Genomic DNA, 25,314 nt, shown 5'->3' with positions numbered 1-25,314 from the left:
ATATTTTGCATGCGGAAATCACACTTTTTATTCATATAAAAATATGAAATTCATAATGTTAAACTAACATATCTTGAATCTTGATAAAATTTTGAGTTGATTGATTTTAAAACTCGCCGAAGTAATTAATCATTCGGCAAATCGGATAGAAAAATTAATAAAAAAGAAAGTAAGAGAGTAAAAAAGACGATGAACGTGAATGGAAAGGTATTCTTGACTGGTTAAATGTGTGTCCATTTATTCGTTTAGAATAGTTACATGTAACTCATATATGAACACTGACCACTAAATTTAGTTCGAGTATCATACAGTATAGGCTGTGCGGGCAAAATAAAAAAATGTTTTTTACAACAAAATTTAAGTGAATAAACAATTAAACGTATTTAATGTGTTATCCATGACTCAAACTTCGAGACACGAGTTGTATTTTAAATTTGCAGGTCATCTATTTGATACAATTGGTCCTAGAATATACTTGAACTATTTTATGTGAAATCCCTTGTATGAAGTGACAGCATTGAATTATGATTATGAAATAAATATTTCATAAGTAAACTTATAGGACGAATGTTTTTAAATTTTCTTAAATTTATAAGCCGGCTTATATACGAAATTTTGTTAAGCTGAGTATTCATAGAGGATGTCTAAAATCCCAAATAAACAATAAGCTCTTATATTTAGACCCTTTATCTTGTCTATGAAATCTATTCAACTAACTTTTAACGAATTCTCAAGGGTGACCATTTCGTATAACAATACAAAACTTTTAACAAGCGTGCATGTACACTGTAATAAAATCTTTACAAATCAAGCATTCGAATATCTTCATCTTTGCTATTCTCCATTTCTCGTTTTCCTTTACCTTCTCAATTTTATCTTATTAACCGGATATCCAAGGAGAAAATACAATTAGGAAGGATCCATTTGGTTCGTATCGAAGTGAAATCGAGTATTAGATATGGTTATATTTCTTAGCAAAAGGAGCAACAGTAACCGCAAAACGACGATTTCAACGTTCACGAATATTCCCAAGGGTTAACAATGTCCTTAATGACGTAACATAATTACGAGAAAGCTTTCCCTCACGATGTACGTCACCGGGAAACGCGGTAGCTTAATTGTAAAGCCCGGAAGATCGAGGCTAAGCGGCTAAACGAGCACGATCGTCCTTGACGAAGGACTCTGAAGTAAAGCTCCTAATCTGAACTTTTCCTTCCCTTCCTCTTCAAGCTGTTTCTTTACGTCGTACTCGTCTACCGTTTTCGTCGATATAGGAACATCAAGAGATAAACCACAATGTCATCCAGAGCTACCATTAGAGTAATCGCTTTAAAAATAGCCTCTTCTTTCTATTTTATCATTATCTTAGTAGATTTACACAAATCCCTTCACAAAAGACCTATTTAACACGTACGATTATGTATATAATACGTGTAAAATGATATATTAAAATGTTCTTTTTTAAATATATATATTAATAAATATATTAATAAAAGATAAATTCATTAAAACCAATATTACAAGAATTTGAAATTTATAAAATTCAAGGCTATTCTAAGATAACGACTGAACTTCAAAATCGTCAGTAAATATTTGTATTCGACTTATTACTAGAGTTTATTTATGGTTGGGCAATAACCGTATTTTCAAAATTTAAAGTAAACGATATTCGATTAGTCTCGGCTAGACAATATATAAATAGACAAGCGATGAAGATAGGGAATACATTCTAATATGGTGTCGATTGGAAAGTAGAGCATTATCAAAAAAAATAGTAGTAATTTTTTGCTTTGTACGAAAAGATGAGCTTTGTGCAATACATAAAACTGTATATTATATTAAAATAATATTATTATATTATACAACTAATAAAAACCTTCTTCGATCGACTTTTTGTTACCAAGGTTCATTCTTATGCAAATTCAAAAGTTGCAATTACTACAACAGCCACAGTCATCAAATTACTTCACATAAATACCGATGAAAGCAGATGCAAACAATAGGGAATCGTTTAAATGAAATATTACAATATATGCAATAACATCCTTATTTAAAAATCATATTTACCTCGTACTCCTACGTAGAGTAAAATTAAAATAAACCGATGCAAAAAATGTTTACCTACGTAGAGATACGTTATTTTTGCATTTGAATTATATATTCTTAGAAAGTTTCAAATAAACGAGTTACCATGATCACATCATTTTTCGTCCATGACACTAGCCAATAACATTTTACTTTTTTTCTGTAACTGGCATGAAAACTGTTATTCTTTATGTTTTCGGGTGTGCTGATAACGAAGATTTTTATGACATTACAAAATTAGCTCTCGTTTTGAAGTTATGATAACTTTACTTTGTTGCCTATACAAGCATATTCATGTATTTATCTTGGTGTTATCCCTCGGAGGAAGTTCACTGAAGGTGCAATCGCTTTACCAAGCGTTTGTAGTTTTTTGCTGGTGATTCCCTGATTATTATTCAGCAGCAATCGGCTAATATTGATGCACTCCATTTTTTCTGGTATCTCATTTCTATGTTCGAAATGTGCTGGTGGAAGTGTTCCCCGTGTTCATCGGTTATAGCACAACCAATTATCAGGAAAGAAGTTCAAGTAGGAATCTAGGAAATGTAACTTTATGAACATGTGGCACCCCAATCTATTGTAGTAGTGCAGAAGATTTGCCATAAGATCCTTATAGTTTCCTGCTTTTTTATTTCCTAGAAAATTTATTGACACTTGAACAAAGGCATCTTAAACTAACTTTTTATCACCTGTCAGGATGGTGTTGAAATGCTCATCTTTGTACAGTTTGCGTATCTGGAGACCCACGAAAATCCCTACTTTTATTTTCGCATCACTAAACGTGGAAATTTCTTGAACAAATAGAGAAATGCTTCACCAGTTTGGTTCATGGCCTTAATGAAGTTTTTCATTAGGCCTAATTTTATATGTGATATTTTTCACAAATTGAAATTCTTTTATTTTATAAGAAGAAAAAAAGGAAAAAAGGATAAAGAGCCTTTTGCTCAGAAAAGGGTGCCTTGAAGGATAGCTCAGGAGATTCAAGAACGAAGAACATTGCGTATCTTCAAATGGACCAATGCTTCTAGTGGGTCGTACATAATTGGTCAGATACCATCGTTCTCTATTTTGTTTCCTCTATTTTTCCCTTTCTTGAATTCCCCCATGAGTAAAAGGAAGTAGTATTCGCACATCTTTAACGCGTTTCCTCACATGCAGTAGAAACCACAAACAAAATAGCTTATAGATGTGGAGTTAGCTCACGTTGTTTAATTCATGAATTGGTGCTAGAATACAATGTTCCTGTAGAAAGATCGCCTACGAATTAGTTTGAAGGTAGAAGAAGCCCAAAGGACCAAGAAAGCCTGTGGCGAAACTCGACGATAGAAAATGAAGATATACTTCCCTTTTGCCACGGCCGCAAAAATTTCCACGAGAGATTTATGTGCAAACGCTAAGAAAGAAACTTCATCGTTCCAAGAGAAAAACGAACGCGATATTTGCACGTAAATATCTGTGAAATTTACGTAGTCGACTATGGCCGACCGAAGTTTTGTGAAATAAAACTTTTTCAATGGAATTTTGCATCCATTTCTTCCCATATTTTTTCCCCCCTTTTTTCTTTATTTTTTCTTTCTTTTGATAATATTATCAGCGGACTGTGGATATTTATGCACTTAAAATACGTTAAAATATGCAAATAATATATGTAAAATATAAAAATACAGTAAATATATAAATATATGCAGTAATCTAACAAAAGATATACAAAAATATTTGATAGATGTAATAAATACATTTAAAAACATACTATAATAATGATAACTTTAATGTTTACTAATGATCGTTAAAAACAAAGCTTGTTGAATCTACTCTAGTTCAATTTGTTAATTTTGCCTTTTTCAATTTTAGCGATTTATAATATAATTTCAGAAGTTTCCTTTCAAAACTACATTACATTTCAAAATAATTAAAAATAAGATATGCATTTAGATATATCATTAAGTTATCACACATTTTTAGATTCAAAAACATCTTAATTATATTTGTTGTCATTTTCTAAAGATTATTTAATATCGAGATTTTGATTTAACTTGCAACATATTGATCCGAAACTTCAGTGAATAATTTAGGATTTTAAAAATAAATATGGCAAAAACTAAAATATACTTTCTCACGAAAACTTAAAAAAATATATGTAAAATATAAAATATGCAACATAAATAGTGTATATACAAAAACTAACAATATCTTATTTACGTTTCAAATTATTATTACTTTCCAAAAAAAATATTCATTTATGTGAAGAAAATTGGCAATCTAATTACCAAACTACTGTAATTTCTTACGTTTTTGCTCAGGTCACGTTTCGATAGCTTCTTTTTTCTCTCTCTCTCTCCCCCTCTTCCTTTTTTTCTTTCTTTTACTCTCTTTTTATTTTATTATGAGTCTACGCTTTTTACGAAATTATACTTTCGTCTTTTAAAGAGCACGCGCCATTCCTATTAAAAGCATTACATTTAATTATTCCTGTCCATGTCCCACGCATTTATTTTCTTCTTTTTTTTTTTGTCTTTTACTTTTTTAATGCGAGTCAAGTTTAATATGAAATGTGCTACAGTTTCTGTCGAAAAATAATCAAAGATATATATTTGAAACCTTCAAAAGAACTTTTTAAAGGACGGTAAAAGTAATAGATACAAATATTGATAAAAACATTTTAAATTTGATCAAACGTTTGATATTTTTGGCATATAAATTTTTCCACAATCTGTTAATTGCTTATTCGTTTTTAATATATAATTTAAAACAAATGAACGTCTCTCTCTATCGTAACGTTTATGTAAATTAATTAAAAAAAAACTCAAGCTAAACTTAAATGTTTTCTTTCTTCCTTTTTTTCTTTTAAAGTGAATAAATCTGAGAAATGTTCACTAGTAAATCTATCCCAAGGGATAAACAACAGTAAACTTCGTTCGTGAATACGTCTGATGAGAAAATTTGTATCTATTATAAAACGGTATGACGCGACCCAATTAGAAATAAATTTTCCCTTTTTAAAACGATATTCGCTTACACTCGATAAATTGCACAACGTTACCAATGATACATATACGTATATATATATATATAGTTATGTAGTACATATAGCGAAACGCGCAAAAAAAAAAATTCTTTCATCTGGTATCATTTACGTTGATGCAATTAGCGAAGCACACCTGGCCCAATGGATTCGAGTAAACAAAAAAAAATGTCGATAAAATGTATTTCTTCGGGAAAACTATTCGTACAGATTTTTCACGTTCGAATGAAATCAAAGCACAAATAATACAAAAAAAAAAGAAACTAAAAATAAATTAAAACCATATCGATACAATTAAGCGTAACGATCCTAAAACAACCCCTCGCAAAATTCTCACGATATTATAAAAATACGAATACCTACCACAAGAAAGTATTTTTCAAGAATTTCAAGAAGTTCATAAGTATCTTAAAAATTATAGAGCCACATCGTCAATGATTTTACGAGTAAAGCAGCTCGAATTGGTCCGACTCGAATAGAAGAATCCCTCCGAAATTTTTTGAAGACACTCGGATCTCTTGGGGTCTAGATAAAAAAAGTAAAAGAAAACGAATGATATAAAAAAAGAAAAAGAAAAAATGAGAAAAAAAGGAAATGAGAGAGGGAAAGAGAGAGAGAAAAACGAGTATACCATAGCATTCGCAACTTTTTTACCTCTCGACGATCGCCCCTCATAAAAGTTAATAAGCCGACGGGACTGAGTTTGTTGATCCTGAGGAAATTGCAGGAGACCAACGCGCTCCTAACAGTACCCTCCTACCCAACGTTTTATGTTCCTGTTCTATTCGATGTTACGAGCAAAGTACTCCTTCTTCGTACCTTTTAGCCCGACTCTCTTCGTATACCCCCACTGTTCCACCCCTTCTTCACCCTCTGTCATCTCTTCGCTTGTCTATATATGAGAATACCCCTTCGTACGTCTTCCTTCTGCTCTCTTTCTCTTCCATTCTCTCATTTTCTCTATCTCACTCTTCTTCTTCTTCTTCTCCTTCTTCTTCTTCTTCTAGATAGCTCACGAACCACTCAGGACGTATATTTCTCGCAACGTCGCATGATTATGCTCGTGTGTTTCGAAAGAGAAGAGCCGCGTAAAACGACGCGAGAGCACCGTTAGAAGGGCCGAGTGCCGTATCTTCTTCTCTTATTGTTAGGAGCACCAGAAGAAGAGACATACCTATATCTACTATATACGTACGCGTTAGACTCGTGATGGCAAGTAGATACGTAAACGAACGAAGTTAATGCGCTTCCCTGGTAAGTATACTTCCTTCCTAGGACGACGTTAATACGCGCCAAGCTTTCTCACCAAGACAAGAAATGGGTATCACCGTTCTCTCCTTACTGCCTATCCTAAACGCGAAATGTGATATCTCAAAAACATCAAAGAGCTTTACAATTAACGAGCCTATCTCTTCGTTTATCTTATTTTTTTATTAGATCGATAATGTATGTTTAATGAAATTATCATATTATAGATAATCCCAACACACACATATTATATATATATACATATATATATATATATATATATATATATATATATATATATATATATATATATATTTGTTTCTATCTATGGCTATCGCATTCGGCATTCTATCTTAATTGATAGAATTTGGAAAGTGATAGTTTTTGTCAGCTACTCCCATCCCAAGATCATACCGGTTCCCTTTGATATATATGGTAACAATATTATAATAAAAAAATCCTACAATTATCTTACTCTTGATACACTGCATTCGTCTCATTCTCTCGAAACTTGGTTTTTTTAAGGTTTCACTTTTAACACGTGTGATTTGCACACATGATTTTTTTATTTTTATTTCAAATAAAATATTAAATATTATTCTAAAAATTTGCATAAATTAATTACAATATTAGAGTTCAATTTTTATAGTTATTTATAAAAATATTTTATTTGCAAACATTTTTTAAAATGTTTTATTATTTACTTTCTTTGTAACTAATAAAAAAATGCGCGCCTGTATGAATGCAACCCTCCAGACCACTTTGAAAATGTTTCTTGCGAGCGCCATCTGTCGGAACGGAATTTAGTACGAAAGATAGGCAACCCGTCATACATATGTGTATTAATAGTTTTGACTGCAAAAAAATTCCGTCCCAGTAGATGGCGCTCACAAGCAACACTTTCAAAGCGTGTTTGGAGGGTTGCATTCATACAGGCACACATGCACATTTTTATAATTAAATTAATAATTAAATAAATAATTACAAATTAAAAGTACAAAAAATATAATAATATTGTATAATAAATTATCCTCGAAACTTGTTTATTTAAAGGTTTCACTTCTAACTTATGTGATATACATACATGTTTTTTTTTATTGGATCGATAATGTATGTTTAATAAAGTTATCATATTATTAAAAGAAACGAGCTATAACAATATGTGATTATTGATGAGAATAACGAATATCTCAAATATTAATGATAGTGAAATATAATTTGTATTTCGTCGATACTTACATTTACGAAAATTGTTTATCAATAAATTTAAAAAGATGTGGATATAGTTTATGGTGACAGCATAAAAAAATGTTTTATAGATAAGAAAATTAAAAACAATTTCTACAAACAAAGACAATAATACACTGCATGTATAATATATATACATTAAATACATACTATGGATATGAAACAAAACATATATATAGACACAATAAACCTACATGACTAATCGATGAACATCATATTAGTCAGAAAATCTATTATAGCTCCTTAAAAATCTAGCTCATTATCCACGTCTTTCATTAACATTTTAATGTAAGGAAAAAAAAATATAATTAAGCGATAGATACTTAACATTAGAAAATAGAAACATTACGAACAATTAGTACTAGGTATTATTCTTATAAATATACCGCAAAGTCGGTATTTTCAAATCTGCGAATCAGATATCCAGGTTACTAAACTTTTTAATTTTCTCAAGGGTCAGTGCTGTCAATAACTCTTACAAAATACTTACAAGGACAATACGGACGATTATAATTAAAATAATATGTGTCGAGGACGTTACTTTTTCTATTTTCCTGTCACAAAATCTTATATTGATTTGTCGATTCCATTGAAGATGCAATTCTATTAATATTTGATGGAAAACATATTAAAATTAATTAACTTTACGAAAAGAGTTGGAATACACAGTAATATTCATTACCTTTATGGATTTTGCGAGATAAAAAAGCGGAAACGTGGAATATCGAGGAATGGAAAAAGATAATCTTTTTCCCTATAGGATCATTCTAAATGTTGGAACACTTTCCGATGCAACCTCTCGCGTAGTCATTTCTTCCATCGCGACACGAGTTTTGCATTTTCCTTCTCTCCTACCTTTTTAATCCCCACAAGTTTTAATCCCCTTTGAGAAGGAACTCGACGCGAAAATGTATCATCGTTTGCATATAAAAAGAAAAGAAAGAAAAGGAAAAAATACCAATCCTTTTACGTGTACCTACCTTAAGAAATGAAAGTAATAAAAACGAGTGGTCGATGGAAAAAAGAAAAAACAAAAAAAAATTAAAAACGATACTTTTGATATCCAAAGTAAATGTGAATCTTTAAAAAATTGTATCCAAAACGGAAATGAAAATCGATCGGTTTAAGCGTTACCCAATTTAAAGATATTTATTCTATCTATTACAGAGAGGAAAAAAGAAGAAATATTTTATGACACGTTAGAGTTTATATTTCTTCAAGTCGTTTTGAGAAAAGCTACTTACAATGGAACACAGAGCGCTGAAGCGCATTACAAGCAAGTACTGTGAAACTCGTTAAATACTAAACTATTTTGGAAGATATACTAGACAAGACGAAGGAGCTGAGCTATACTGTGCCTGTCTGCTTCTTTCTCTCTTCTTAGATATTACTTCTCCGAATTTTCATACTTGACAACCTTCAAAAGAGAAGATATAGTGTATATGTCGTAACAAGTGAAAGGCATGAAACGCGAGGTAGAAAATTCATAAAAACCGACAGCAAAAAATACGCAGCTTCCTAAAATCCTCAACGATTTTTGGATCCCATCGTTTTCGACCTTTTATATACATATGTATGTACATATATACGAACGTATATACATACATATGTATGTACCTCGATTCAAATAGTTCATCCGTTGAAAAAAAAAAGAGAGAGAGAGTAAGTACGTCAGAACAATGAGAAGTTAGAATATAAATAGAATGAAAAAAGTATTTCTCAACTTTATTTCTAGGAAATAGGAGAAAAACCAAACTATTTGAGAGCGATCATGTTCTGCTTGCAATTCAAGAATATTCCCATGTGGAAATTGAGGAATATGAGTCAACGAATTCAATCCATTCGAACAAACGAAAGCACATAGCAACATACTGGTAATATTGAGGCAGTGCCTGGAGACTTGTTAAGACTTAATTGTAAGACACGTACACGTACACATACATTCTAAGAGTTAATTGTATACAAACATACTCGAAGAAATCTTATAACATACAGTACACACACTTATTTGCTTGTGTCTGTCTGAGTATGTTGTGTGTGTACCTTTATAAGAAATAAAAAGAAAAAGATATAGAAAAATAGAACGAAGTAGGAGTAATGTTAGGAGAAGCAACAACGAAGAAGAAAGATCCTGAGGAAGCGAGGAAGCCGTTAGGGAAAGCTCGAAAGCATAAGAGAGAGAAGGTTGCCGAGAGAGTAGAGAGACGCATGACTCCCACGGGAAATTTAGGTGCGACCTCCATGTATCACCGAATCTACTGTAAGTAGCTATGTAACGGACGTACGTATATACCACCTACGGATATTCCGCGTGCGTAGAAACACAAATGTATGCGCGCGAAACACGAACGTCCAACATAATGTCATACGTCTTTCTCTTATCGCTACTGAATACTCTCTATCTTTCTTCTATGGTATATTACTGTTTCGACAATACGAATCTTTGATAATGATATTACTTTAACTAGAATATTATCTCTATAAATATCGTAATCCAATCAAATTCAAATTAACAAATTTATGAAAGAAAAATTAAAACGTAATCAAAGTTATGAAAATATAATATACAAGAGAGAATAATTAATCATCGATAACACCATGAAACTTTCAAATTACATACTCATATACTTATACGTATTTTGTATCTCTTACAATTAGTTTAATTAAAGTTTCCTAAGAGTGTGGCTATAGTTAATATAATGTAGGTGTAGACAGTGTGTCTCTAAATTAATTATTTATTTAAATGAGAGCTAGATAAATCTTTTTAAAATTCCTTTTTATGTATGTTTATTTATGCAGTTTTTAAAATGTTTTTTAAATATATACATTTACAAAATTTTTTTCTTGTTCTATTTTTTACTTACTTTTAAAAACTTAAGAACTTATATTTATTGTAATATGTCATATCGAAAAAATGCAATAAAATGAAACCGAAAAATAATTTACAAAATAATACAAAATATAAACGTAACACGTGTTTTTTTGAACTCAAGATTTGTAATTGTTAAAATATTAAGTAAATTTATTTGCGTCATGTGTACATTTGATATGTACTCCAATGGTTTTCTTTTAGTTAGTTTTTAAGTACTATTTTAAGAATAGAATAAATACGTTTTTCACATATTAAGAGAAAATACGTGATTCTAGAAAATGTAAAAACGACTTTCCTACAAATGTAAATAGATATTCTAAGATAAACGAAGATATTTTTTCTGTTTAGGTAAAAGTATAAGAAATATAATTCTCTGTTACTATGAAGAATGTAAAAGTATGTATCTAAAAAAAGAAGAGAGTATGTGAGTGTTGTGTGAGTATTCATTAGGACATGAGTGATATCAGAAAGGTTGAACAAAAATATTTTGTAATGATGGGTTGAACTAAGGGTGTAAGAATAGAGAATGTAGATGGATATGTTAGAAAGAACGATGTAAATAAAGATATTGAAATAAAGAATCGAAAAATTTAACAGTAATATATTTGTTTTTATATCATAATTGAATAAAAAGATAAAATTATGTTAGTGTTCTTTAAAATTTTTCAACTTCGTTGAAATAAATGAATTATTTATAAGAAAACTATGCTATAAGTTTTAAAAAATATGATTTGTTTTTCCAACAAAAGTCTAAAAAAAATAACAACAGGTTATTTCTAATCGTCGATAATTTTCTTTCCAAACTCATGCGAAACAGAGGTGACTAAAAAAGAAAAAAGAAAAAGAAAAAAGAAAAACACCGATGAAGCCTGATACGATTTCAACGCATAGTGTATGTATTTACGAGTGGTCTTTTAAACTCGAATCAACATAGTCTCTCCAATGCAACTGCAAAAGCTGCTTAACGCGAAAAATAATCAAGCATTTTCGTTTTTAATTACTTTATTATCAAGCTGGAATATTCGATTTGCATTACTATAATCCATGGATTATCCGATAGGTCAAATCCCTACTATTATTATTATTCTTATATTATTATTGTTCTTATTGTTATTATAATTATTATTTTTTTTTATTTATTTACTTATTTACTTAAAAATTTATTTTTTCTCAAAAAAGAAATAAAGAACTGAAAAAATGAAAAAAAAAAGAAACTCGACAAATTCATCGTCAAACCATCATATTTCTATCTATATGCAAATATCATAATTAACGCTAGGATGTAAACAACGTACGACCGTCGAACTCGATTATGATTAACGTTGTAAAAGTGAAAAAAAGAGAGAAAGAGAGAAAGGAAAAAATAATAAATAAAAATATTCGACGCAGCATGTCACGAGAATATTAGCGAAGCGAGTGGCGAGTTACGTTCTTCGTTAAAATGAAAACGATATCAAAATCGATCCGATCGGGAAATCCCCTTGATAGCAATGATTTCGCATTAAACGACGTTCGCTTCGAACGAAGCCTTTCGAAAAATTTGGCCGAACTCGATTACACCTTTTGGAAGCTAATTCGAACTATTATGCTGGTGTAATAAAAAAAAATGAGAGCCGTGAAAAAAGAAAATAAAATAAAATAGACCAAAGTCGAGAGAAAGAATCTCTCTCCAAGTGGAAATATAAAAGTTATTCAAGCTATGTGAAATCTCATCGCTTCTTTTTTTTCCTTCCTCTCTCTCTCTCTCTCTCTTTCTCTCTCTCTCTCTCTCTCTCTTTTACGTTGAGCTCACGGGGTGAGAAAATCAGATAAAGGGGCTGATAGCAATAAAATCGATGCCCCGGATCTGCTTCAGTTTGTAATTGAATCAAATTAATCACCCTCGTCGACCTCCAGTCTGTTCTCTCCCATCTTCTTCGTCGTCGGTGTTACTCTCTCCTTCTCTCTTTCTCTTTCTTTCTCACACTCTCGTCCGTTACCATCCCCAATTAATAGCAGGAGGCTCCACGTTTCGTCGGAACTTTATAAAACGAATCCAGTTACGGGGGACCGTTTGTCAGAAGCTCAAAGCCACTAGAAAGCTTTGCCCTCCTTCGGAAATGACGCTAGCGTGTATTCTTCTTCTTCTTCTTCTTCTTCTTCTTTTTCTTCTTCTATTTTGTTCTTTCTACGATTCGTCTCTTCTTATTGTTCATCTTTCATTATTTTTTTGCCCTATTTTTTGTTACATAATAATATGCATTGCAACGTTTATAAAAATCCAAAATTATATATAGATCGTGTAAGTATTTTTTATTAAATATAATTTCACAACTAAACTAATACTTTAATTTAAGGATTTAATGAAACTTTGTTTAGAAGAGGCTATAAAATAATTTTAAAAATTTTAATTCTATTTGAATTTACAACTGAACAGATAATATTCGTGAATTTGCCAAGCAGGTAATGAACCAAAAATAATATCCTAAACGAAGCCAAATAAGAGTTGTTATTTGTTGATTTTAGAAATCCTTTACTTATATTGTAGAATGGTCATCTCATGCGAAGGACAGCACGTTCATTTATTTAAACACTCTATACAGGAAAACAAGACACACCCGCGATCAATAGGAGAACCTTCTTTTCTCTTCCAAAAAATAGTTTAGAGAAAATTCTTGTCTTTCCCTTTTTTTATTCCTGGTCGATCCTGAGTTTACACGACAAATAATTCAAGTAATAACAATCGGACTACCGATTTATTCACACACGAACCTTTGATTCAGAAGTTCATTCATTCATACAACAACAGATTTCGATCAAGAAACATAACAACTTTTGAACAAGAAACCTATAATTCTTTGACCAAAAAACAACTACAATATACTAATTTAATAAGAATAAAACAATATTTGTATGAACCTTGAAGATCAACCGTTTTGTATTCTTCTTATTGTAAAGAATCTAATGCGTTTACAATAGGTTATGTTTTTATGGTATGACATATATGTGTATTAACGATAAAGCAAACAAAGGTACTTCATACCTTTCGTCGAACAGCTGTACTAACAATCAACCCGATCAGGTAAAATACAAATAAATAGTACAGAATAATTTCCTTATTCTAGCGAGATTTGTCCGTTTTAAAGAGAACCCACCATTACTCATTCCATTAGATCCTAAACGATCTGGAATAGGTATAAGTAACGAGAGAAAATCGTTATCAAGAGCAAATTTCAAGTTAAAATACAAATAAAAAGAATTACTTCTAAGAAACAATCCACCCATAATTAAGGAAAACAGAAAAAGATAGCAAGTACATTTCGTCATTTGTTATTATTATGAGATGATTATCGTTTTACGCATTAGTTATGAATTATAATGATTAGAATTATTGGAAAATTATTGGAGAGTTGTATTGTAGAAAATAAATAAAGCCATATTTTAAGACCACACGTGACTTTACATTATTATTGAAGATCCTTAAGTATTAGACCTAAAGAATTTACGTGTGGATTAGCACGTAACCTTAACACAAATAATAAGATTTTAGATAAGAAAGTGTGATTGGCCATGCGATATCTTATGGAAATTAATTTCCATGTTGAATCATGACATATAGGTCTCTAAAACAAAAGTACATGTGTATGATATGTGCATATACCAATATATAAGAGAAATGTTTAGCAATTCGTATCATAGCAACTACATAAGAAGCCTGTTTTAGTCAAGAATCGATCAATTTAAAGAATACGAAATCTTTAAAAGATTTATTGTCTTAAGCGTATTGTAAATAAACTATTGAAGAAAAAATTTACTGCCAATCACAATTAATTCATTAGGATATTTTCAGATTGGTATATCGTAAGCTTATACATATATTTTACTACGATATTTACTCCTTATAGTAAAAGATTCGTTGTTGAAAATCTATACACCTTAATAATAAATAATTTATAAATCATTCATATGGATCTTAAATTTTAGCATAAATTAATAAAAATTAATAAGATGAATGATAAATAATTGTATTATTTAAAAGATTACAATTATAAATAGAGTAGTTTAGAGAGTTAGCGAGATATTGCAAAACGTATGTATTAAATGTTGCATAATCAACAAAATCAATTCACAATCAAATACGTTTAGGAAGAACAAATAATGATTCCGAATATATCTAAACGTAAGTTAAATATTACTATTTACGTAAATGTTATGTTAATAATATTACGTGTACTAATTATAATATTACGTTGACAGAAAAACTGAATCCACTACTGATAGATGCCATTTTGACCAAGGACGACTTCGAAATAGCTCTTAGCAGATACAGTAAAAGGACATGGTTTATCGCTTGGTTATTTATGCTGTGTTTCACATCGTGTATACTAAATGGTTTCCACGTGATGTCCTACGTCTTCTACAGCGTTTCACCAAAGCACTGGTGCTCGATTCCAACATTGGAGAAAGCGAATTGGACGCCCGAGCAAATACGAGCTGTATCCAGTCTCAGGTGGTTGATAATCCGAACTAATGCCAATAGGATCGAATTAGATATATGTTCTCGTACTGATTCACAATCGGGAAAGAGAGAGAGAGAGAGAGAGAGAGAGAGAGAATGTAGGAAGAGAAGAGAAGAGAGGAATGGACAAAGCAACTCGAGGAACGACGTATTCATTAAACTTGACAAATTGCATCATGATGGCAACGTAGTGGTATCGATCACAATGCCCTGCCCAGTTCTCTTTTATTCTTACCGTCGTTATACGAAATTTTGCGGCATTCATAGGGTGATAAATGATACGTCGTACTACGAACGAACGATCAACGATGTAAAACACAAGATACATCTGGGCATAATTCTATATTCGCTCCACTATAGGCGTAAATAAATTATCACGCGTGTATGAATGATGGAATAACAGTATATATATGTATATATACCTGTATATCGAATAATGCAGAAAGAAATTTACAGCGTGAATTGTCGCGTTAAATCGGTCGAAGTTAATCTTTCTTTCTTTTTAGTCCAGACGAATTATCCAACTGCGAATATTACGATTGGAATTACGAAGAACTAGCAAATATAGGCTATGATGCAGCTTTGCAGAAAGTGAACACCGATCAAAAGCCTAAAACCATCCCTTGCAAAGAATTTTCTTATGAAATAGAATATGAGAAATCATCTTTCGTACCAGAGGTATAATATAAAAATGATAAGATTAAAGATAACGATCATGTTATTTCGTCTATTATAAATTCTTACGAATTATTATCATAATTCACAAGCTACAAATCTTTTCTTATAGTGGGATATCGTATGCGATCGTCTAGTAATGAAAGCTACAGTTCAAACTGCAGTTTCCGTTGGCAAATTCGTCGGCGCCTTCGTTTTTGGAGTGCTAGCTGATAAATATGGTAGGAAAATAACCTACCTCGCTTCTTGTTTGATTTACATAATTAGTGGACCAATTATTGCCGTTACACATAAATATATCATCATGCTGATCTGCAGAGTTGGTCTCGGAGTAGCTGGAATCGGTATCTATCAAGCAGCTTATTCGATACGTAAGTTCACACAAATTATTAGATATAATACATGCAATATAATATATATTATATATAATATCAAGTTTGTCACTGATGATTTAATTGAAATGTGAAATCATGGTATTTTCAATAGATCACAAAAAATACAAATTCAGTGGATATACATTTGAGACTCTTTTTATACGATGAAAGCGTACCGTGTAAAAAAAAACTGTAAAAACATTCGTGAAATTACTGATTTGCTACTAAAAATAAATAAAAAATATGTTAAACTAAAGCAAACAATAAAAAAAAAATAATGTAAAATATCTATATTGCATTAAATAACAACATTTATTGCAACTGCATTTAATAACAATATTTTATTTAATAAACATATAAGAAAAAAGATAAAGTGTATTTAAAAATTAAAAAAAAATCTTTTTTAAATTGACTACTCTATTGATTGACTATCTACTAATTGATTACTCTCCAATATACGAAAACAATTATGTTTTCTTAATACTTGAAGAAAAATCACTTTCACTCGAAATATTTTTAAAAATATGTGAAAATATGGTGTCAAACAAGGAGAAAGCATTAAAAAAATCATGGAAACACGAATAAAAAGTGTTAAAAACTCATTTAAAAATAAATCGTGTAAAAAAAGTCCTAGATATATTATATATGTATATAGTTATATATTATATATCGTTATCAAAAATCAATAATCAATGATCAATAAAATGTATCTTTGTGTTGAAGTTATAGAAATATGTCCACCGCATCTGCGCTCCACTTTAGGAGTGATGTTCAATCAAAGTTATGCATTGGGAATGATACTAATAGCAATAATTGCATACTTTATAAGAGAATGGAGAATATTACAAATTTATATTTCCCTGCCAGCATTCATTCTGATTCTGCATATGTTAGCTATACCGGAGAGTCCTAGATGGCTTTATTATTCAAAACATAAGGCGCGTGCTTGGAGGATGGTAGAAAATTTTGTAACACCCGAGCAACAACAACTGATGTATGTTTTCGAACTTATCGAATTGGTCGTTAAAATACGTTCTATTTCATTTCTTCAACTATATCTCTTCTCATTTTTCTTCTTCGTTAGTGCTGAACGAAGAATGAGTGTCACGATACAGAAAGGAAAAAAATTAACCCGTATTCAAGAATTAAAGAAAAGTCTAGGATACTTAAAAAACAAAGAGATGAGTCTTAGATTAATTCTCAATTGGACCATTTGGTTTTCTACATCTATGAGTTATTACGCATTATTGATTACCGCTAGTCTTTTAAAGATAGACACCTATCTTTACACCGGACTTTCTGGTAAATTAATACTTTTCTTTAAAAATTTTGGCTTCCATTCATAGCTTATAATCGTTTTTTTAGGTGTAGCCGAAGGGCTCAGTTACATCATAGTCATACCTCTATTAAATATAATTGGTAGGCGAGGTACATCATTCTCTTTACTTCTATGTGCATCCGGAGCATTTGCAATTCTTCTCATTGTACCAAGTCACTTGAAAATGATTACAATGTTCACGGCTCTTTTTGGTAAGCTCTGCGTTAGTAGCGTGTACGTTGCTGTGATAATACACTGTAGTGAACTTTTTCCAACTGTTATGAGAAACATAGCAATAGGTACCAGTTCTACATGGGCACACATCGGCAGTACACTTGCACCGTACCTTGTGGATTATTTTGTAAGTTAATAGAAAAGATTTTTTTCAAAATATAATGGATTTTTAAAACTTGAGAAATAAAACAGATAAACGCGCTGTTAAGTTTTTATTAACACAATTAAATATCTACATCGTTTGTATTTTACGGCTGTTTTATTTTATTTCTTTTTTTTTTTTTAAGTATTAATACTAAAGTGTATACTACTACCTATTGAATTTTATTACAGCAAAAGTATTATTAATATATTAAAAAATATTTTTTCCCTGCAAAGCTTTTTTTAACTTCATTAATATGATTTAGAATAGATACAAATATAAAATAGTTAGGAGGTACTTTGGTTTCAAGTATATGACTATAAATAATTTGGCTGATGAAATATTTCGCGTAACGTTGCTTATCGTGGCAGTTGATAAATTAAATTTTGTATGCATACATGCAAAACAGGTTCACATTCATGATTACTATGTACGTACACACACGTACATACAAATGTATTTATTATTATATATACATACTTAGCTTATTTGCTCTTCGTAATTAGTTAAAATATCGAAAATTCGTTAAATAAATTTCCATAATTTATTTTTCAACCTAATTATAAGTTCTAGTAATTGATACCAGTACTACGATTTCCAAATACCATTTCGTGCAGAATAGTAAATGGGACGTAAAATTGTACAATCCCTGAAAAAGCATATTTGGACTTTCCAAAATTCATTGATAATCTTTATTGCATTGTGCTATTATATATACCAATTGCTTTAATTAATCTACCTAAAAATGTTATATATTATAAACGCTGAAATATATTTTGACGTAAAATTATAATCTACTTAATCGTGCAATTGCACAACATATGATATAAATTTTTTTAAAAAGGAATATATATCTCTACTTTATAGTGCAAATGCTTTTTTTATGATTATTGTATTTCTTTCTAAGTAAATATTTTTATCGTAAGATACAATACCATATATAATACACTAAAATCCAAAAGATTTGGACGTTCGAAATAAAGATGTTAAATATAATTTTATTACAATTATAGGTTATTTATGGATGGTGGGTGCCAAATTCAATTTGTGGCTTTACAGCGCTTTTAAGTGCCTTACTAACACAGGTATTACCAGAAACTAAGGACTTAACTTTATATAATACGATGGATGAGTTTATTTCAAGATGTAAAGCCAATCCCGATGAACAATTATCTTTGAAACATAATATAGTATTCACAATACTAAAGAAATTGAAAATTATCAAAAAACCTACACCTAAAATAACCTCTCAAGAACAATGAAAAGCAATTCCACAATACATTTGTCCATCTCATAGAGAATATATGTACATCTTAAAATGTATGAAAATATGCACTATAATGTTTTACAATTCATGAGGAAAAATCATATGGAATGCAAGAATATACAGATGCCTCTTTAACTTCCATACAATAAGGTATTTCTACTTAACGGCCCAACAATAAAATGTGTATGAAGTTAAAGCTTTTCTTGATTTAAATTATCTTTCCTTGTTAATTATAAAGTTATTATAGTGCATATGTCTTAAAAAGGAATTGTATATTCCTTCTATATTAATTTAGGTTTATCTACATATTGCTTTCCATGATGAATAATGGTTGCAAAAGTTCCAGCAACCATAGCACCCCAAAATAACATATAAAGTAAAGCTTCTGTAGTATATCGAGAGGGGAGAATTATGTGTGCAACAAGCATCGATGATGCAATTAGCAAAACAAGTGGGAATGTAGCATATCGCCAATTTCGATCGGATTCCAAAGGACACTGAATCAAAGTACATTCGCCATCTTGCACAATATAGCGACCTAAGAAGAGTTCTAATGAATCCTGTAAAAATATGTAAATTAATATTGAACCATATATTTCAAAGTAAATTACGTACCTGTCGATAACCATCGGCGAAATTATTTTTATAGTATCTTGTTAATGAATTGATACCATCTCTAAAAGCACCCAATTTTGTACGTTTTCCAGTTCGTGTAAAATCAGTTTTTAATGCACCAGTACCAGAATATTGTATGCTTATAACGTCTGCATTATCAGCCCATACCTAAAATAATAAACGAAGTTTTCTCTTTTTCTAATGTATTTATTATATCATATCAATAGATACCTGTTTGAAAAGGTTCTCAAAAGAGGGATGATCTTCGATTTTTCGAAGTACTTCCAGCTTTGCTAATATTTCATTTAAAACTCTTTTTGCTAACATACTTTGAACAACGTTAGTGCGATCAAGACAGTCAATACAATTTGTACGGAAAACACCATCTTGCGCAGAAAGTAATAGTCCATCTCTTGTGAGAAGGAAATAGCCCATTTGCTCTTGATCATGAGCTAATCGGTCCATCAAAATATTTAATCTATCCCATCTTAATCTTCTACATTCTGCGTGAAAATCGAAAGCTTCATACCGTACATTTTGATTATTAATTCTTTGAACTACATCTCGATATGATTTTTCTAATGTAGCTTCTGGCCCATGTTGGTCAATCTAGAAAAAAATATACATTTCTTTAGACAAAAATTATATACATAAATTTAAAATCTCATAACTTACCAAGTTTACTAAAATTTGTTTTCCATAATGGAAAATCTGAGAATCAAAATGTCTGGCACATGCAGTTTGATGATCTTCATGAACACTTAACTGTGGCTTAGGTTTATATTTCAAATTTGGCGCTTGATACCAAAATAAAGGTATAGAACCACGCGTTTGTACAAAAGAACTACGATATCCATTTAGCTCAATTAACTGTTCCGTTTCTACATAATTAGAAACATTTCCAGTAGAATCTATACCACGTGAAAAAAGTCTTGTACCTGCGCGATGAATACTACGCCTTGAAACAATACCCCAATTGAATGCAATATTATTGACAACAACAGCGTTCAGAGATACAACTATAGATATTGAATGTCAAGGAATATATTGATTAAACTAATTTGTTAGATTAATTATAAAAAATAAAACTAATGTGTAAAAAAATTACTGCTACATTTGAAAAATATAACTTTCTTAAAAAGGATACATCCATGTATAATAGGCAAGCAAAATTTGTATAACTCAACCCTTGCCGTTAAATCTTGTAAAAGGTAAGAGTTCCATACAAATCGAGGATCTGCCCTATCATGAAGTGTCATCTAAAGAAAATCATGGACACATTAATACAAATGCTAAATATATAGAGAAAAACTGTTAGAATATCTATATAATACTAACTTGTAAAAATTCGGGTGTGGTGTTATGTAGCCTTTGTGTAGTATGACTAAGGTCGTATGTATAACTAAAGTAAAAGTAAGGTGTATTTAGAACAGATTTAACCATCTCTAAATATGTAGCATTATTCTGTACTTGTTTTTCACTCAAATGTAAAGATGATCTCGAATATGGTATCACATCTGTGGAAACAATTCTATAAATTTGTTGGCCTGCTATTGTTCCAATCATTAGCGCATCTGTAATTACTATAAGATAACGACACGCTAAGAGGCGAATATTTCCTACTATTCCCCATATTTTTCTACGACTCGCTGTAGGTGGTATTAAGCTGGCAGTACCAACTAGAAATGGAAAAAAATTTATCTAGCAACATAATTGTAAATAATAGAATATATAAAATCTAACTTACCTTGAGTATAAACTTGTTGACTTACTCTATCAACTACAAGTAATACCTTAGTACCCACTGGTTCGACATAAAATTTCTCTGGTGTAGCATACCTGAAAGAAATGAAATATAAGATATTGTGTGCACAAGAGTCTCATTCATTTGTTAAATTGATCAACTTCCTAAAACAAAAAGTAAAAAAAATTACTGAAGTTACATACATTATCATATCATTTATTGTTCCACGGTCATATAAAATTTTGTTAATTAATGATATTAAGCTCATTACTAAGAAAATTAATTTTAAATGTAGAAAGTTAAGCATCAATTAAGAGTTCTGCACTAAAATTAAAAAACACTCTAAAAGTAGAAATTTAAATCACTTTGGCCTATGTGTGTGTGTGAATGGCTTATATAAACTTAAAAACTCTAGATATTTCCTACATAAATTTAACAAGTTTAACAACTCATATTAAAATTGAAATACTTACAGATATAAGTTATCATACAAATCCGTACTTAACTTCATATTGCATGAAGTGTATTAGAGCTAAATTATAAATATATGTTGTCTCACAAAAAAATGAGTATTGCAGTTCGTAATCGCTTAGACAAATGAAACTATAAGAATATTAATAGAAATACACTGAAAAAAACGTTATGATAAAATAATGTCAATTTAATGTTAAAATTCGCATTATCTGTCAAAATTACAATAAAGTAATCACTGTAGTTAGGTTACGGTCAACTTTCTTACGTAGCACTATCTTGATACACTGACGTTTTCTATGATTGGCTAATGTTAAAGTACTCGACCAATCCGTGAATTCAAAATAAAATACCTAGTAATAGCAACTTTAGAAAAAAATGTTTGAATAATTAAAAATATTATAATTATAATTATATTATAATAACACAAGTAAACATTATAAATTTACAGAAAGTTATATAATCTTTTAAAATCTTTTTCTATATTTCGAACAAATGTAATTGAAAATTCACATATACAAATTTTTTATAGCCAAATCTATAAATATTCAAAAAAACACTGTAATTGAATATTTATAATACTGTAAAATATCAGAGATAAAATAGATACTAGCTTGACTTTGATAAAGATAGGAATTTAGTTTGCTACCAATCATAAATTGAGACGAAGTTTAATGCATCTATATAAACAAAACTCTAATTATTATAGTTTATTTTTAAGTAGATTTCCTCCTAACTTTTAACAAAACATATTATGTATATTTACTTTATACGTAATATTAAATTGTACTATTTAAAGTAACACGATCTACGTTCTCATTGGTTAAATAGGAGTAGGTTTCCAGCGCTCTTATTAAATCTTCTATCCAGTGAGTGCATCGATGGAAGCATTAAACGTCATTGCCTGATTACATATTTGATAGCATTTTCATCGAACTTTGTTACATTGTTGAATTATCAATTATCAATACTTGTCAAGGATTAAATAAGGTAAACTTTTTGTATCTTTATTGTAATTATTGTTTCAAAAATATAAATATTTTATTTAATACAGCGAAGAACTTTAAGAGAGTAATAACTGTTGTAATGAAACTATCATTCTATTAATGTAACCTACATTTGACCTTCGCTCTTTACAAGATCATTAATATTTCATATGTTATCCTTTTTATAATCCAGTTGTTATCTTAAATAAATATTTTATTGATATTATATATATCATTTTATTTATATTATAAATTCACATGTGTGCCTGCTTTTTTAATAGTTGAATTTGTATAATTAATCTGTATGTTTCCAAAAGTTACATTTTTTTTTATTAAAAAAATAAATTGTTTTTCATGGTTTTAGATGGAGCCGATAAATGTTGTTGTAACTGGGGCTGCTGGCCAAATTGCTTATTCTTTATTGTATCACATTTCATCGGGATCAGTTTTTGGTCCACAACAACCAATTAATCTTAGATTATTAGATATACCACCCATGATGAAAGTTTTAGATGGAGTAATTATGGAACTTGAGGATTTAGCACTTCCTCTTCTTAGAGGTAAATGAATTGAAATTTTATTTTCATTACTATATATTTTTTTATTCAAGTATATAACATCTATATATTCATATCAGAGTTAGGTATATTTCATAGATAAAGGTGACACGTTACGTAACAAAAATCTTATGTAATACTTCAGTATATTGATAATAAACACTTATTTGCTGTTAATATACAAATGAAATATGCGAAAGAAAAGATATATTTGAATTTAATTATACTATGAAAAGTAATTTCTTTCTTGAAAATTACAAAAAATGCAAAGTTAATAAGAAGATAAAATACAATGCTATGAAAAACTTGGTTTACAGAAATTACACCAACAACCGATCCATCTATAGCTTTTAATGATGTAGCAGCTGCTTTCTTAGTTGGCTCTATGCCACGAAAAGAAGGAATGGAACGCAAAGATCTTTTAGCTGCCAATGTTGCGATTTTCAAGGTACAAGGGGAGGCAATAGATAAATTTGCACAAAAAGAAGTAAAAGTCTTGGTTGTTGGAAATCCGGCTAATACAAATGCCCTTATATGCTCACACTATGCACCATCTATTCCAAAAGAAAATTTCTCAGCAATGACAAGATTGGATCAAAATCGAGCTCAATCTGCTTTAGCAAAAAAATTAGGTGTTAAGGTAAACTAAAATTCTTAAAGTGTTAATTTGTAATAAGTTCATTTCAATACTTTTGATTTTTTTTATCTATAGGTTAATGATGTAAAAAATGTTATTATTTGGGGTAATCACAGCTCAACACAATATCCTGATGGAAGGCATGCTACTGTGACTATTAAAAATTCTTTTAAAAGTGTACCAGATGTACTAAATGATAATGATTGGTTAGATAATACTTTTGTAGAAATGATTCAAAAACGCGGAGCTGCTGTAATTGCAGCAAGAAAAATGTCATCTGCCATGTCAGCAGCTAAAGCTGCGGCAGATCATATGAGAGATTGGTGGTTGGGAACCAAACCAGGTCACTGGGTGAGCATGGGTGTTATGTCAGATGGAAGCTATGGTATAGCAAAGGACATTGTTTTCTCTTTTCCTGTTTCCATAGAAAATAAACAATACAAGATTGTTCAAGTACGTATTACTTGTAGAATCCTTAATTATTATAATTGCACCTATTTTAATTGATATAAAAATGATTTATTATTTTGCAGGGACTTGCAATTAACGAGTTTGCTCAAAGTAAACTAGACGTCACAGCCCAGGAATTAGAGGAGGAGCGTAAAGAAGCACAATCTATTCTTAAAGATTGACTAGAATCTGGAAAAGATACTATTTTGGAAAAAGAACTATCTATACCAGCCAAGTTATAAATAATATCTTATATATACATAGACAATATTGAAGGACATATGGGAATAATCATGTTTTCTTAAAGAATAGTAATTTACTTTTTCTTCCCTCCGGGCGAAAAGTATCAACTTTTCTCCCGCTGTGCAAAACGAAGTTGCCGCTTTCCGCCTATGTCGAGCAGAAAAAAAGTATACTCACCATAAGCAGTAAATAAGAAAGCGTCAGAGCACATGTAATTGTTGTCCGAGTTGAAGCCGAGGTCAACAAACATGTGCTCTGAGACATTTCTTACTTTACCGCCCTAGGTGAGTAATATACTATTACGGGAATCAATACTATAAATATCATTAGTAAATTTGAATAATACTTCAAATTCGACTTAATTATTAGTTTGAAATGTTATTTTCTTTATAAATAAACTTTTTCTATGTAATTCAAATTATCAGAATTAATTGAAAATAATAAAATGAAGATATTAATATGTATTACTCAAAATGTTACTATACAATTATATTTAATATTCGAAAGTTAGTAATAGTATTTCACATTAAAAAAAATCACATTTAAAAAATGATTAAGTTATCATTTTGTCTTATTTGCCCATAATTAATAATAGAACCAATGAAAATGTAAATGTTAAACAACACAT

General features: G+C 30.1%; 3 protein-coding genes across 4 annotated transcripts; 2 read left to right on the top strand and 1 right to left on the bottom strand.

Moving 5' to 3' along the window:
* Nucleotides 1–14,708: 14,708 nt before the first annotated feature.
* LOC107064315 (organic cation transporter protein) lies at nucleotides 14,709–18,043 on the top strand. The gene is made up of 6 exons (XM_015316880.2): nucleotides 14,709–15,385; nucleotides 15,480–15,651; nucleotides 15,761–16,019; nucleotides 16,746–17,016; nucleotides 17,107–17,324; nucleotides 17,388–18,043. The coding sequence occupies exons 3-6, from the start codon at nucleotides 15,788–15,790 to the stop codon at nucleotides 17,708–17,710; spliced, it is 1,044 nt and encodes a 347-aa protein (XP_015172366.1). The 5' UTR covers nucleotides 14,709–15,385; nucleotides 15,480–15,651; nucleotides 15,761–15,787; the 3' UTR covers nucleotides 17,711–18,043.
* Nucleotides 17,770–22,192, bottom strand: Sac1 (phosphatidylinositol-3-phosphatase SAC1). 2 transcript variants are annotated; one of them, XM_089178112.1, is made up of 8 exons: nucleotides 21,816–22,192; nucleotides 21,346–21,437; nucleotides 20,937–21,277; nucleotides 20,746–20,857; nucleotides 20,274–20,617; nucleotides 19,830–20,207; nucleotides 19,599–19,766; nucleotides 17,770–19,543 (listed from the first exon to the last, which is right to left on the bottom strand). In XM_089178112.1, the coding sequence occupies exons 1-8, from the start codon at nucleotides 21,851–21,853 to the stop codon at nucleotides 19,265–19,267; spliced, it is 1,752 nt and encodes a 583-aa protein (XP_089034238.1). In that variant the 5' UTR covers nucleotides 21,854–22,192; the 3' UTR covers nucleotides 17,770–19,264. The 2 variants fall into 2 exon arrangements, with proteins under 2 accessions (XP_089034238.1, XP_015172365.1); XM_015316879.2 differs by lacking the exon at nucleotides 21,816–22,192 and having other exon boundaries at nucleotides 20,937–21,115; nucleotides 21,183–21,277.
* A 314-nt stretch (nucleotides 22,193–22,506) lies between these two features.
* On the top strand, nucleotides 22,507–25,160 carry Mdh1 (malate dehydrogenase 1). Its single transcript, XM_015316881.2, has 5 exons — nucleotides 22,507–22,803; nucleotides 23,164–23,359; nucleotides 23,674–23,996; nucleotides 24,069–24,446; nucleotides 24,527–25,160. The coding sequence occupies exons 2-5, from the start codon at nucleotides 23,164–23,166 to the stop codon at nucleotides 24,623–24,625; spliced, it is 996 nt and encodes a 331-aa protein (XP_015172367.2). The 5' UTR covers nucleotides 22,507–22,803; the 3' UTR covers nucleotides 24,626–25,160.
* Nucleotides 25,161–25,314: the final 154 nt, after the last annotated feature.

This window comes from Polistes dominula, unplaced genomic scaffold (assembly GCF_049000335.1).
Source record: "Polistes dominula isolate Pdom_NZ unplaced genomic scaffold, Pdom_raw_medaka contig_77, whole genome shotgun sequence".
NCBI classification, from domain to species: Eukaryota; Metazoa; Arthropoda; class Insecta; order Hymenoptera; family Vespidae; genus Polistes; species Polistes dominula.
Note: the sequence above shows the minus strand (reverse complement) of the source record. Positions and strands in the feature narration are given on the sequence as shown.

What these genes read in the sequence shown, in the direction of transcription:
- LOC107064315 (XM_015316880.2), top strand. Translation starts at nt 15,788, where the DNA reads ATGAAAGCTACAGTTCAAACTGCAGTTTCCGTTGGCAAATTCGTCGGC. An exon ending in TCAAGCAGCTTATTCGATAC is followed by an intron (nt 16,020 to 16,745) that starts GTAAGTTCACAC and finishes TTTGTGTTGAAG; the next exon opens with TTATAGAAATATGTCCACCG. An exon ending in CCCGAGCAACAACAACTGAT is followed by an intron (nt 17,017 to 17,106) that starts GTATGTTTTCGA and finishes CTTCTTCGTTAG; the next exon opens with TGCTGAACGAAGAATGAGTG.
- Sac1 (XM_089178112.1), bottom strand. Translation starts at nt 21,853, where the DNA reads ATGAAGTTAAGTACGGATTTGTATGATAACTTATATCT. An exon ending in TTGTATGATAACTTATATCT is followed by an intron (nt 21,438 to 21,815) that starts GTAAGTATTTCA and finishes CATTTCTTTCAG; the next exon opens with GTATGCTACACCAGAGAAAT. An exon ending in TCGCCGATGGTTATCGACAG is followed by an intron (nt 19,544 to 19,598) that starts GTACGTAATTTA and finishes ATATTTTTACAG; the next exon opens with GATTCATTAGAACTCTTCTT.
- Mdh1 (XM_015316881.2), top strand. Translation starts at nt 23,164, where the DNA reads ATGGAGCCGATAAATGTTGTTGTAACTGGGGCTGCTGGCCAAATTGCT. An exon ending in AGCACTTCCTCTTCTTAGAG is followed by an intron (nt 23,360 to 23,673) that starts GTAAATGAATTG and finishes CTTGGTTTACAG; the next exon opens with AAATTACACCAACAACCGAT. An exon ending in AACAATACAAGATTGTTCAA is followed by an intron (nt 24,447 to 24,526) that starts GTACGTATTACT and finishes ATTATTTTGCAG; the next exon opens with GGACTTGCAATTAACGAGTT.